Here is a 14,376-nt window from a genome sequence, read left to right on the forward strand (position 1 = left end):
CCAGTCCTTCGCGAGTCCAGCGGTGACAAGGGCTGGCTTCCACTGTGAAGCGTACGCCACAGTCATCTCGCGGTACATGAATGCTTGGCGTCTAGCGTAGGCTCTCAGAGAGCGGCCGAGGTGTTCGTCCATCACCTGTCTTCGGGATGCTTGCTTATCCCACCAGGCGGCTTTCGTCTTGCAGAATATCAATACCCGCTGCATCTCCGCAACACTGAGCTCCACCTCTTCATTGGCCCTATGGTAGCGTGCGCGTTCACGAGCCCATTCATTTCGCATGAACTCCGCCGAAGCCTCGGAGGTAGATGTTTCATCGACAGCCTCATCGCTCCGCGTACTCACTCCCGGGATAGGGCCCATAGTCCATATCCACGACGGTGCATATTCGCGATTACGAGACGCGGTCTCGCCCTCTCTGCTGCTCTTGTTTTTCCTTCGATCCGCTGCATCTTCGGCGAAGGGGTTCTCCACCTGATAAGGGCCACATATATCTCTGTCATGAAGCTCACGGAAGCGCTTCGTCCATTCGCCATTTGGTTGTAATCTCGTCATGGCGTCATAGGAGGCGCGGTAACGACTCACAACCATGTCGATCTTCGCGGCGAGGCGAGCAAGAACTTCTCGATTTCGGGTGCCTCCTCGAGTGCCTGTGTTCTCGTCGATTTTGTACCTTCGCAAAAGGCCGACAAGTGTTCGACGCCGATGTCGTAACTCTATCAGCGAGTCTTCGAGGAGCGCCACTCGTAGTCGAGCTTCCTTAGAGGTGCATCCTCTTAGGCATGCGTCTTTGGGCAATTTATCGCCAAAATACGAAGGTAACAGGATGGGTAGGTCTTCGGCTTCGATGGACTGCTGCTCTACGTCCTCGCTGACATGGCACTGCGCATCACGCTCGGTGACTGCACCGGGCATGTAGATGTTTTGCACGGAATACCACGCGAGGATTAATCGTCGCAGCGAGGTGCGGCGCTCCTTGAGCGAGGCTCTTGCATCGTCAGTCGGGACACGAGTTGTTGCTTCGACATCTCGTCGCAACTTCCTGCTATCGGACAAACGTGAGCGACAAAGACGTGAGGAGGATGCATCGTGCGTACATCTGGTCCTCCAAAGCTAGACCTTGGCGGATAAAGGTAGCAGCGGTGAGCCTATGAAGAGACTTTACGCCGCGTTGCACTTCTACGTCTTCTTCCTCCGCCAGCTCTGCCCGAACAGCGGCAAACGTTGTCGCTGCAATTGACGTTAGACAAGCGCCGTAACAGCATTACAGAGAATACTTACATTCCTCCGGTTCAATGAACGGATCCGGCTTGGAGTGATCGACTTCCCACTCTTGCACCATGGCCTCCCACTTCCCGACGAGGTCTTCGGGAAATGTGGCAGTGAACTCGGTAAACACCCTCCGATGCTTGGATTGCAATCGCAGCGCGGTCGTCAAGCTCCGAAGCAGTAGTGGCCCTGAGAAAGTATAATTCAGTACAAGTCAGGGCACCGCTGAACCGAAGGAAACTGATGGGTTTCCTCCTGAAAGGCGGGAGAAGCCCAACGAGAAACACGTGCTCACCTAACGCAACTGTCTTCCGCCAGTTCCAGAATCCCCAATGGTCGTCAAGAGTAGCATGTCGAGCTGCAGGTCCCATTTCACGGGTGCTAGTGGCAACGGCTCCAATATGCGCCCACTCCTGCTCCGTGGTTTCGCCATGCGAGAATCCGACTCCTCTGTTCAATGGGAACGCATATTTGGTTTGGCATTTGCAACCGTGCCCGTGGATATGGAAGTCGGGGATAAAGAACCGGATTGGTGCCTCAATCAGAGCGCAGAAGCGCGATGAATATGATCCCGCTTCGATACCGTCCGTGATACGGCGCAAGAGGTTCACAGACCACTGGCATGCAATGTCGTACGACACAACCAGAAACGAGACGCATGTCGAGACCAAGAGCGTGGTCCAGAACACGTAGTCCATGGTAACGAACCTGGGGACCGTGGGTCAGCATGTGAGGGAGCGAATACCGGTAACCAACCTTTCGCCTTTCTGCAAGTCTGCGGCAGCATGAGGCCGTACAAAGGCATGCCGCGCGCACTTTGCGGCTCCGACACCGGTGACGGCTACCTTGGAATTGACTTTGGAGTCCGCATTGCTTATCGCATGGAACGACGAGTCGCACGACGGTACATTCTGCACAGGTTCTCAGAGCAAATACATGATCGAGGGCGATCATCGTACCTCCTTCTTTTGGGGGTGCTTCTTGAGGTGATCCTGATACGGGCGCTCTGCGACCATGTACGCCCACCCTGATCCAAGCTCTGGATCATCAATTTTCCTATCCTTCATCTTCAATCTGAAACACGCATCCAGCGCCACAAATACTGTATAGAGCCATCTATGAAATTGAATGAGTGCCGGCCGGGGAATACAACCTAAAATGGTTCAACTCACTTTTTATCCTCCGGAACGTCTTGCCATCCATCCGGTAGGTTCCAGCCATCCTGTGGGCAAGCGGGGCAGAGAACGGCGAGCTCTCCTAGAGCGGTTGCGTCTATCCCCGATGGATCGTGGGCACGACCTGCGCGCTTCAGCATGAGCAGATTCTCCCATTGCCTCGTGCAGAGTGTCGCCTCCTTGTATCGATACTTTACAAGCACATCAGTAGGGCATTGACTGTTTTCGAGAGATTGCTTACTACAGGTCGATCAGTCCCCGCGCAATTTGTCTTGTTCACAACACTAAGATAGTAGTCGTGTAACGAAATTTTTCCTTGCAAGGTGATCCTGTGGAATGCGTCCAAAAACCTGAACGTGAATGCGGTCTTGGGACGGTCGACGGAGGCGGGGTACCACCCGATATCAATCAGCTGTTGCCATCGCAAGCGGCCGCTGCATTCACAAAATCGAACGTTGACATGTTGATATCCCTCAGAATCAAACACGAGAAAGTCGTTGGGTCCCGGCACGGAGTTGTGGCACGGTGACCCGTCGAGGTGCCCAAGCTGCACGCGAAGACCAAGCTCTGATAGGGTGCGTCTATGATAGCATCCATCGAGCCACTCCTGCAAAACATTCAGGACAAATACAATGGAAACACGCGGAAGACAGACATTAATGGCATGTAGCGGATGTTTCTGATGCTTCTCCACCACACAGGGACCGCACAGTAATATATGGGGATGGCATTCACCACAGGAAAAGCGCCCAATATCGATGGGGCCATGGATCGAGGACAAGACGTTATAAGACGTGCATCTGGCGCAAGGCTCGTTGTCGAGGGAGCCGCGAGGCGCTTCGTGAAGGAGAATTGCGTCAAGAAAGTCCGATCGATGTTCAAGCCAGGTTCTCATTCGCGACTAGTATTTATCGAGTATGAGTACCACCAAGGGTATTAGTGGTGTGTAAAGAAAGAAACTTGCCGCGATCGTTTTGCTCTTGCGGTTCTCTTTAGTGCGCTTGACGGACTCGTTGCCGAGCATGTCCTCTGCACTGGCCGAAGGCTCTGGCTGGTTTGAGATACACGGCCCGGGATTGTCGTTGTGAACACGACTCGGGGAGCGTTGTGCGCGCTTGCGGTTCTGCGACGACTGACCGCGTCGACCATCGACATTCAGGTATATGTTCTCGTGCTCCGAGATGCTGGCGGCGTGAGCTTTCGTGTCCCTCGAAGATTGCAGCCACTGAATTTTGGGACGCCCGCGAGGGCGCGAAGCGAAGCGTCTCATGGACATGGTGGTGTTGTCGCAGGCGAAAAGGAGACGCTGCGGACCTGAGGCACTGCGGCGCAACCCAACCCGGCGCCACTAACCCTACCAGCCTATCATGTATGCAACTCTTGCTCGAAGTACGTCGGAACAGCTTCAAGTATGTCGGAGCAGCTGTTTGGAATTGTAATGTCTCATGTCAAGATTCACAATCGTACGTACTATGTTGCATAGTGCCTCCCTTCATTGGCGTCGTAGGGATCTCATTATGTCCCAGTCCACGCATCCTTCTCTCGAGTTCCGCCGCGTGATCCAGTAACACTGTGGTATACTCCATGGAGCATGTCAATGTTGATGGTCGATAGGCGGTGCAGCGTGTAGTGCGATGTTCAGCCCAGACCCGAGCAATCAGACAATCAGAGCACACCACATCGATATTCAGGGAGTACTATGGGCACTCAGACATCGTGTTGACCTAGCATTAAACATAGATTACATGACAGCAGGCGTTGTGGAGAGGATTGCAAGTTAGCACGACTGTCGGCGATGTCGCGATCTATCATGACGTCCGGGCGCATCAGCACCGCCACGCCGACACCTACCTTCGACCCGCCGTCCGCCGTTTCGCTATACGGACATAGTGCAGGCATGAAGCCTCATCGCACGTCGAAGCATATTGTATAGTGAGCTATACTCTTTTCTGTCCGCTAGAACTTAGTGTAATACATTTCCGTGACTGCGAATATGTCAACACTTCGTCTCGATTGAAAGCTGCCCGCCCGCTCCGATGATATTCATACTCTCAGTAAGAAAAAGGTCAATCAAGAGTGTCACTCTCTTGACATGATCTTTCTACCAATCATCCGGGTTCCACTCTTGCAACGTGCAATCAGCTTCGCGAGTGCATCCGAGCGAGGATCAGCTGTACTTAGTGAACATGCATGTGTAAGATTACTTATGTATCCTGCTCGGCCTCAAAATTTGCATGTCAATCAATTAATTTGCATCGGAGAACGAGCTGACATTGATCAATGAAACATCGGGTGCACAATCCCATCGAGCCATGGATTGTGGATGGCGAATCTGGTGATGCAAGGACGGAAGTAAATTCTTCTACTGTCGCATAACTCCGCAAGTTGTTACATGTATAAAAAAACTATCAGATGTGTTAATTAACAAGATACTGGAGCAGGAATAGAATATCTTTGGTAGGTTGCTATCTTTCGCAACTTAATTGATACAGTTGTGCAGGAGCAGACATCCGCGAATCGAACACCATGCTATGCGCTATAAAACTCAGGCACATTGTTCAGGTAGCTGTGCATATTGATGTACTCTCACATGAGGATACAGCCGCTTTACTTCAATGTTGTTTGCCTGCGTCACAACTCAGCGATTGAATTCTAGTATATGAATGTACATGATTATGGTGTACATACCGATCGTATATTCATGAGATTAATCGTGTATTTTTGTTGACACCTGCACGCACTCTGTATATCCAGTGCGGCGACTACATTTGGAGACGACAATACCAGCGACTCGGTTGGCGGGAGGACCATATATCTGCGATACAAGCAGCAGCTCACGGACACTTTCAGCTCGTTGTGCAGTACCAATTCAATGAGGGAGAAAGCTGGTAAACACAGCACACATAACAATTGATGTGACAGTACAGCAGCTACACGACGGCACGTCCTACCAACCACAATTTCCAACACATTAATCGCTAACCACTCCTCTCCGCGGTGCTCTCGTTGACATCAGATTCGCTCGCGCTCGAATCATCACCGGAGACCGTGGCATCAGGTGTAGGCGAAGCACGCGGTGACGGCTTCTGCGTGCTGCGCTCTCCCAGAGCGACGACGCATGATGAACAGTGGTCGTACATAATTCCCATCGTCTTCAGGAGATCATGAACGAGAACGGAAGTCTCGTTATTCCACTCAATGTCGGAGGGAGACGACGGCACTGACGGCGCTATACTGTGCATCAGAGAGACTCTGATACGGATCCGCAACTTGACGTACCGGTGCTAAGAAGGTAGCGCTGAATACATAGATACTGCTCGACGAGAATAGACCTTGTGACGAAATAGGGTGGTTGCTTGAAACCAAGACTTCAGTGAAGGAGCCGAAAATACAGGGACGAGCTCACCATAGCGATTTGCGGAATCTGCGGAGCTGGACTATGTCTACCTGTCTCCATCTAAGCTACCGCAGCCTGTGAGATGCGTGCATATGTAATCTTCCGGGGTACTAACCGCGGAAGTAGTGTACGGCGGCAGGAATGATGGCGATAGAGGTAGGAGTCAGCATCTTTTATATCCGGAGAGACTGTTCACGTACTTGTGCGACGTAAAGGAAGTTCAAGGTGTGGAGATAGAGAGCGGACATACTCGCCTCGTTGTTCGAAGTAGGTAACCTGCCCTGCGGTAAGCAACGGGTTCTTCGGGACCGAATTGAGGCGAAGCTTCGCGAACGAGCACAAGTGTGGGCACCAGCTTGCTCTAAGTAAAGACTCGGCCATGACTCACAATCAGTACAAGAATCATGGACTAGATGTGTCGTGGGCACATCGCCCTGACATGGCACATGCGGCACGAAGGGTATGTTCCCTGGATATAGAAGGTGTTAACCCCAAATGGAACACCATGCAGCGCTCACCGGACAACATAATTACCGTGCGCATTGTAAGCATGCTGATGCAACAACAATGCTTACAATGGACATGATAGAGAACTTGCCCTTCTCCTCGCATCTATTCAGCCGCCCTGACCACACGGACAACCGTGTCCGTGCTGACTTACTCCGGGCTCACTCCGAGGGCTGTACAATAGAAACGACGCAGAAAAGCGCCAAGGCCGTCAAGCTACGCAGAGCAGGAGGCGGAGCAACGCTTAGGCGCCATCGAGATAAAATGAGCAGTCAATTCAGTCGAAACTGCCGTGTGCACACCTTGCCGCAAACAGAAGATCAGGGTTGTGCGAGCATCGCAACAGTGTAGAACGGAAGCAACCGTACTGACAGTCAAACATGATCAGAAGGGAGAGAAACCCGTGTTCTTCCTATTTGCATTCGAGTGAGGAATCCTGACCGAAGGTAACAACCGCGATAACAATTCGAGCACGTTTCGAGAAAAACGGCCTTCCTCCTATCCGCATCCTGTCAAGGGGTCCTGATTGCTTGACCATGTTTGTACTGGCTTGCGCCTTGCCCCGGGCAGGGCGTAAGGAATATCGTGTAGGGAAGCACCAGGTACATCGAAGGTTCACAGGGTCACGGAGGCGGGGGTAGCGGACTGAGACACCATCGAGATCATGAGAGAGTCAATTCAGTCGATATTTCACAAGTACCGAGTACATAGCTTACCACAAAGCGGAACCAGGATCGCGCGATAATCGGGCGAATGTCGAGGCAGAAATCGTCCTGACAGTCAAACACGCAATTGGGAAAAAACACCTTCCTGCTGTTCGCGTCCTTCCACGGCAGCTTCTTGTTCGCAGCGACGGCCGTATCTGTACTAACTGCCGCCAAAATCCGAGCACTGAAGAAGGAGAATATTTTGGGTTACCGCTATGCGCATCGAAGCTGCGGAGGGCCAAGGGATGGTGGCTAACAGTTGAAGACGCCGTCGAGATTGTAGAAGCAATTGATTCAGTGGATTTTGCATAGATTTCATGTTCAGAGCTCACCGCAGACCAACCAATAAGAATTTGTGAGCATGCGATCATGTGGAGTTGGCGACCGTGCTAAAACTGAATGCGATTAAGCCGGCTGGTCCTTTTCGCGTTCCATCAGAGTGTCCCATTTGAGCCGACGATCGCGTTCGCGAAAGTTGCATAATACATTTTGTTTCAAACCGCCAAGAACGAACGTCCAACGGACAGAGATGCCTTCGAAGTAAGAAGTGAGATGAATTCAGTGAATCATTCGTGATTCTATGGACAAAGTACAGTTCGTACGGAAGATCAACATACCACGAGCAAATGGTCACTGTAGAACGAATCACTGTCTCCTACTCGTGCTTTTCAAGACGTCTTGGCCACACCAACGACCAAATTTGATGACCTGCGGTGAGCTCCGAGGGCTAGGCAAAAAAAAGGCATATCGGCAAAAACCATGAGATCAAAAGCTGCGCGAGATCATGCGTACCGGGTCAACAAATCAGCGGAACCGTAGAGCATCCCATTCGACAACTGCTTTGAAAATATCGGGCATCAGAACGTCCACGCATGAGCAGTTGCGAGTATCGCGAGAGTGTCCAGGTGGTAACCCTGCTAACGGTCGAATGAAATGAGAAATGCCTACCTTCTCATAATCAAATCGTAGCGCGGTACGCCTTGATCGCGCCCATGACCACGTTTGCCCCGAATTCTAGCACCGCGTAAAGAAGGCTTCACGCAGAGTGAAGTGCACGGAAGCGAGGAACGTGAGGCCGACTGAGATGCCACCGAGATCGTAAAGTCTGTTGTTCGATGTTTCTTTTGCAAAAACCGGAATGCTGTCTGCAGAAAAATTCAGCGCAGCAGCCACAGTGCAGGGTGAAACCAGATGAAGGTCAGAAAGCTGGCGACGGGGAGTATCAGGGGTCGTTGGCAATCCATCTCGAGACGATTTGATGACAGAGACCCGATCCGACGGGCTGTATGACAGGCCCAGTACCGATATATAAGACAAGGCCAATCCGAGAGAACTTCGACCAAACGTACACGCGTTCGGACACTCCTCACTAGTATCTGCTGCTATCGATCTTACCCAACATGCCGCGCGGTAAAATGTCTAAGCTTCAGACTCACTGGCTTCAACTCCATCTGCCGAAGTATCGCGATCACCGCAAGCAACACACCTTGCACTTGTTCTGGCCTGTCGCCATCGCCGGATTTCTCAAGGAGTTCCCGGTTAATCCAAGCGATGCTGAGCTGCGCTCTGTCAACGGCGACATTGCGAAAGCGATGGTCTTGCCCGAAGTGAACGAGCGCCGTATGGCTGTTACCAAGGTAAGTCATTGACTTGTACGCTTAGCTAGAGACAAACTGACGTGTTTCGCTTGCAGCAAGTCAAGAATTGGTTTCCAAACCATGCCCGATCCACTCCGTCGGGTTTTGGCAAGTCCAAGCTCCTCGAGCTCGTGCTCGCCGGCAAGCGTAAGAAGAAGCAAACATCATGGCAAGCGTACTCTACCTTGCACTGGAAGAGATTGAAACCGAAGTTCGACGTAAGCCATGATTTTGTTTTTCCTGCATGGCTTATCAACGCGGTTGTCAGGTCGATTGGGCGAACCGCAAGTTACTTTGCCAGCAGAAGGGCGAAGATCCGCCCGTGCTGGTAGCATTCAGGGCAGAGTGGCTGGCTAATAGGTTGGAGAAGGAGTCGGATGCCGTGAAGGAGCAAGTGGAGGCATACCGCGAGGATGAAGCGAAGGATACAGACTCGTTTTCGGACGAGGAAGATGATGCGCGCGCGCATCGCTTCATGAGGTAATGTGATTCGTGATGCGCTTGTCAAGAAAAGAACCAGAACTGAACTGGTCAATAGGAACATGCCGAATGTGGCTCACACTGTTCAGAACTTCCTCGTCGGACTCCGTGAGCATACCAACCTCGTCGGAGGTGTTCTCCTCGCCGGTCCCGACTACGCAGACGATGGAAAAATCAAGACTTCATTGTGAGGAGCACGAATTCATCGAGCATGAGTATATCATAACATGCTCACAGCATATCGGTCGATCGGACATTGCAAGGAGCTCATTTTAGCGCGTTCCATCCTCGCTTCCAGCAAGATGTTATCGATCACTTCGAAGACTGGGCGAACAATGTGTTCAGTACGTCTTCGTGTTATTGTCCGCACGCGACCATTTTACTCAAGCCACGAATAGCAAAACAGGAGTGTGCGGCTCTGGCGGAAGCATTCATCAAGACCCTGGAGATTATGGATCCTGGTGGGTACAACGTTCCTATGCGATGACTTTACCCCTAATCGTGCGATCTAGACGACGATGACGATAAACCTTTGATCCCTGATGGAACCTCGGCGGGCAGTGCCTCGAGCGCTAAGGAAAAGCTGCCTCCCGAATCCGAAGAGTCCGATGATGGTAAGTGTGCTTATGATATCGTACGGTTCATGAGCTAATGCATAGCATAGACGACGTCCTGGTCGTCTTGCCACCATCCGAATCTTCTGTCAACCTGCGTCCTTCTGAGGCTCCCACCGGTAGCACTGCAGAAGCCACCAAAGCTCTCACCGGCGATAACTCTGCTATTGACCCTTCGGAGTCTTCCATCAACGGTGCCGCTCCTATCGATCGCTCTTCTGCGGCTGATCGTGGATCTGGTATCCATGCCGGTCACGCGCCCGATGTCACAGTTCATCGCCTATCGAAACGCCCGGTTTCTGCAGAGGAACAGCAACCGAGTGCTCCGCGCGAGATCGCGGTGGATCATGACGCCGTTCGTCGATCCAAGGCTATACAGCCTGCTCAGTCGCAACTAGCCTCGGTCATGCGCGCCCGCCCTAACAATTCTATATCCGCCGCGACCGGTGCAGAATTCTCCGACGCTGCAAAACGTTATCTCAAATCTCGCCAGGGAAAGCCAAGCCGTGCTCCCAGCCCCACTGATAGCTTCCCCGATGCGCCAGCTCCTTTGGAGGATGACGAAAGCAACGGAGATCTCATGGATGATTCGTGCTTCGATTCCGAAGCTGACCAGGACAAATGTCTCACGCAGCCTGCGCATTCTAAGGCTAGCCGCTCGCCGTCCTCCTCCACATCGCCTCCCACGCCTCCTCTCCCATCGGGGACTCCGTCCAAGGATGCAGCCGAAGACGTTAGAGAGGACAACGTCTTGGCCACACGCGAAGCTGATCAGTCTCCTTTATCGTCTGCAGCCCCGTCAAACTGTGGCGGCGCTCACCCGCAGAGCTCCGTGCTCTCTCCTTCCCCTTCAGTACAACCTGCTCAAGCCTTTACTATTGCACAGCAGGAGGAAGAAGAGGACGCGCGTGAGGCCAACCAGGCGCTTTCCTCTCGCACTACCAAACGCTCTAGACGCCCATCTGCCAAAGCTGCCGAGGCTTCCCACTCGCCGATTCGCCCCACCCGCCGTGCTAACGGAAGAGGCGGTCATCCGACATTCTCTTTGGCGATGACTCCAACGGACATCATTTCTCGTGTCATAGAGTCTCAAGGTGTATTTCCGGACTGGTTCGTTGACGCCGTCAAGTATCTCGACACCGTCTGCAGTGAGAGTAGCTGCAAGGGGTTCGAAGATATGATCGCGAACTTTATTCTCTTCCAAACGTCCAGGGGTTATGTCGACGATGTGAGTTGCTTACATTTTTGCTTTGTTACAACAGGCTGAACGATAAGCGCGTCAGTCACAGCGCTTGAGAACTGGCAGCCGCCCCGATTTTGTTTCCAAGTGGAACAAAACTCGCAACTACGCTGCGGTGCCGAAGATCTCAGCTGACTCACTCGGTGCTTGGCGACAATGGTGGTGTGAGAACCAGCCAGCATGGCGCGGACTCGTTTGGCCGCCGAAATGCGAGGGTGACCTTGCTGACTGGTCTACTCTGAAGTCTGGCAAGAATGGTGTTTCGATGCTCGTTGTTTCGCTCGCGTGGTTTGCTCAGACGGCCTGCGGCGCGAAGCGTGCAAAGGATTTTGCATCCACAGTTGCTGATGTCAGCTGGGCGTTACGTCGTGCTGCTGAGAATCGCATGTCCGGCAACTCCGTGCTAACCGAAACGGCGGGGACCAAGCGCGCGATCGAATCGCCCACTGCAATGCCGAAGCCTGCGAAGTAAGCCTCTTTTCGGATCGATTTGCAAAAACTAACGACACGTTCCAGGCGCTCACGCAAGACCGCCGCTTGATAATTTCGACCTCATGGCACTCGTCGCCGTACAGACTGCGTGTAGCACCTGTGTCGCCTAGGATTCTTCGTATTTATTATACCTGCGCACTTTGAAGTTTGTCTCGTCAATATATCCGTGCTGCTATTCTCTGCCTTCTTGATTGAGCGACTGAAAAAAGATTACCGTGATTGTAGGTCTGTCGCGCCACATGTTCGGCCAACCAGAAGCGTGGAGGCGCTCCGATCTCCGGCTTCCACCCACCCAACACGAGCAATGTACACGTATAGAAAACAAAGTCAACCGTAAGCGGCACCCTTCGAACACCATCTCAGCTCCCTAAATTTCGCCGCCCAGAACTATCCACCAAGTTCAACCTCGACGTCCTCAACACGATCGCGGCACTATCTCCTCTTGCTTTCGAATGGTGCTTATGCTGAGGACACCATGCATGGGCACGAATCCTTTTCCTTGAACATCCAGTCTTCCTCGCTCGGGTTCTCGTACTTTTCACCAAGTGACAGCGACCTTTCAACCTTAACAAGACCTACTGCAGTGACATCACAGCCCGTAAAATCTACTGGACGTCGTCGCGGCATGAAGTCGGTACCTGCCTCGAACTCGACGGAGCAATGAAGTGGATTGTCGTCAGCGGTATGCGAGAGCTTTCAACGAGTCCTGTGCGCATGCCATCGAGTATTGACGTCTCATCCACGCAGTTCGAAAGCGATGACGACCCGGCACAAAGCCGTAATGGCAACGCAACAGCTTTCTCCAATGGCGACATCTTGGACGATGAATCCAATGAGGACAGGTACTTTTGAGCTTCACTGTCCCTTCCTCTCACTTAGCAATTACTCTCCCTTTCCTGTTGCAGTGGAAAGGCTGGGACACCGACTCCAACAAACGAATCCCCCTACTCTAACGGTGTCCGGGTCAAGTTTCAGTGTTCTAACTGCGGTATCACACACAGTGCGAACTGGCGCCGTGGTCAGGATGGCAAGCGAACATGTAACGCGTGCGGTCTGTACTTCCAGCGGGTGAGTCGTCCCGAAACACCCCATCTTCAGCTACTAAACTTCTTGCAGAATGGCAAAGCCCGTCCGCGAGACGGCAAGCATGTCCGCATTTCATTCGGTCATCAGATGCTCTGTAAGCACCCCTCTACCTCAGATAATGTTGTAACCTGACTCGTGTTTAGTACTGCGATGTGAGAACTGTGATACCTCGATAACGACGGTATGGCGAAGGGATGCGAGACGAAGGACAGTCTGTAATGCATGTGGTCTGTAGTGAGTTTGTCGCGTATCTCTCGCTGTCTTACTACTGACTGTCGCGCTCAGCTATCGGATTCATGGCTGCGATCGTCCGATTGAATTGAGGACCGACATTATTCGACCGCGGTACCGAATCGACTCTCATCCCCACAAGGAACTCTCCACCACTGAAGCCTCTTCTGGCCCATATCGATCAGAACTCCTGGATGCCCTCGGAAGATTCAACAGGGACGACATGACGAGCATGGCTCGTGGCCAGTCTCATGAGTAGATACGGCAGCACATATTGATGTTCGAAGCGCCGGAACGCCATTATACGGAAGGAGGGATGCGTAGATCACAGGCTGCGGATGGAGAGTATCTTACCTATACAGCTTCAATTCAATTTTATGTTGCGTACTGGCCGTGTACCTGTCCATTACGGACGAATACAAATCAGCTGAGTTCGGCGAAAGGCAGGGCGGGATGCGGCGGCATCCTTTCCGTAAAAGGCAAGCCATGTGCACAGCCTCCCCGCCAGTGGGCGGAGGTGCGATGCGGATCCCCGCTAGGACGAGGTCGGCCGTCAGGAGCACCAGGAGGGCGAGGGCGACCATCTTCGACCTGCATCGAGGGAACCTCACGGTGCTTTATACTCCCGTCGTCGGATTCAACACTCGATGTATATGTGGTCGGAAGCACATGATGAAAGGCTCGCTGTTGCGCGGATGAGGCGGGCCGGCGGGACAAGGTCATCCACCGAGGTCAGGAGCAGAGACGCGAACGCAAGCTCAGGCACGATAAGGGACATGGCGTGTTCGAGGACCGAGTGTGCTGGCTGAAAACGGAAGGGGCGCATCATATCGGTGAATTAAGAGCCGTCAGCGATGAGACATGAATTCCGACTGAAACCGTTTATTATATCATCTCGTGAGGAATGATATTTTAGTGATGGTATACATGTCATATATCACAATCCATCTGAGAACCTCATCTATGACAGTCAGATCATAGTTGAATGTGTGGGAATAATATCTGGTGTGTTACCATGCCTTGTCTGGTGCCGTGTATGGCCATAGTGATGTACAATTGTCTTATGGTTGAGCTGTAGTATTGCATGGATGGTCAAATAACATATTTGTGTGGTACAGATATGCTACATCTGCAGCATTACCCACACATGCAGTACATAAATAACAGGCTGTGTCCTGCTGTGTACAAATGTGGTTTATGATTGGGCATCACTACATGGTGTCTGGACTGTAGGTTTGAGTAGACAGTGTACTAGTATGCCACTGCCTCATGGCTGAGCGGTAGTATTACTCATCACTGATTTGAGGTGGTAAGTATATGCTCACATAGAACCAGGCTGAGGAGATCAGGTTTATATGTATGGTTGAGGTGACCTTTTCTATTTGTACCACTGTATAGCCTTATTTCACCAGATCATGTCATACAAATACATGTATAATCTGCCTTCTATGGGAGGTGACAAGCACTGTGTGTTGGCCAGACTATATAGCTACAGATACCACCTTATCACACAGCACACATACTATAAGGGTATATATGCTATA

At 52.0% G+C, this 14,376-nt stretch overlaps 3 protein-coding genes across 3 annotated transcripts; 2 read left to right on the forward strand and 1 right to left on the reverse strand.

The window, feature by feature from the left end:
* PUNSTDRAFT_33123 (uncharacterized protein) lies at positions 1–3,342 on the reverse strand (the record flags this gene model as incomplete). The annotated part of the gene is made up of 10 exons (XM_007385176.1): positions 1–423; positions 472–1,042; positions 1,095–1,227; positions 1,279–1,455; positions 1,562–1,974; positions 2,023–2,177; positions 2,226–2,382; positions 2,439–2,632; positions 2,683–3,048; positions 3,097–3,342. Coding segments are annotated over 10 exons (2,835 nt in total), but the record flags the coding sequence as incomplete, so codon positions are not given.
* A 5,110-nt stretch (positions 3,343–8,452) lies between these two features.
* On the forward strand, positions 8,453–11,564 carry PUNSTDRAFT_135646 (uncharacterized protein; the record flags this gene model as incomplete). The annotated part of the gene is made up of 10 exons (XM_007385177.1): positions 8,453–8,689; positions 8,746–8,907; positions 8,958–9,169; positions 9,228–9,356; positions 9,407–9,513; positions 9,568–9,630; positions 9,682–9,783; positions 9,834–11,011; positions 11,067–11,491; positions 11,540–11,564. 10 exons carry the CDS (start codon positions 8,453–8,455, stop codon positions 11,562–11,564), a joined length of 2,640 nt encoding a protein of 879 aa, XP_007385239.1.
* A 926-nt stretch (positions 11,565–12,490) lies between these two features.
* PUNSTDRAFT_20481 (uncharacterized protein) lies at positions 12,491–12,968 on the forward strand (the record flags this gene model as incomplete). Its single annotated transcript, XM_007385178.1, has 3 exons — positions 12,491–12,644; positions 12,745–12,835; positions 12,887–12,968. Coding segments are annotated over 3 exons (327 nt in total), but the record flags the coding sequence as incomplete, so codon positions are not given.
* Positions 12,969–14,376: the final 1,408 nt, after the last annotated feature.

This window comes from Punctularia strigosozonata (genome assembly GCF_000264995.1).
Source record: "Punctularia strigosozonata HHB-11173 SS5 unplaced genomic scaffold PUNSTscaffold_9, whole genome shotgun sequence".
NCBI classification, from domain to species: Eukaryota; Fungi; Basidiomycota; class Agaricomycetes; order Corticiales; family Punctulariaceae; genus Punctularia; species Punctularia strigosozonata.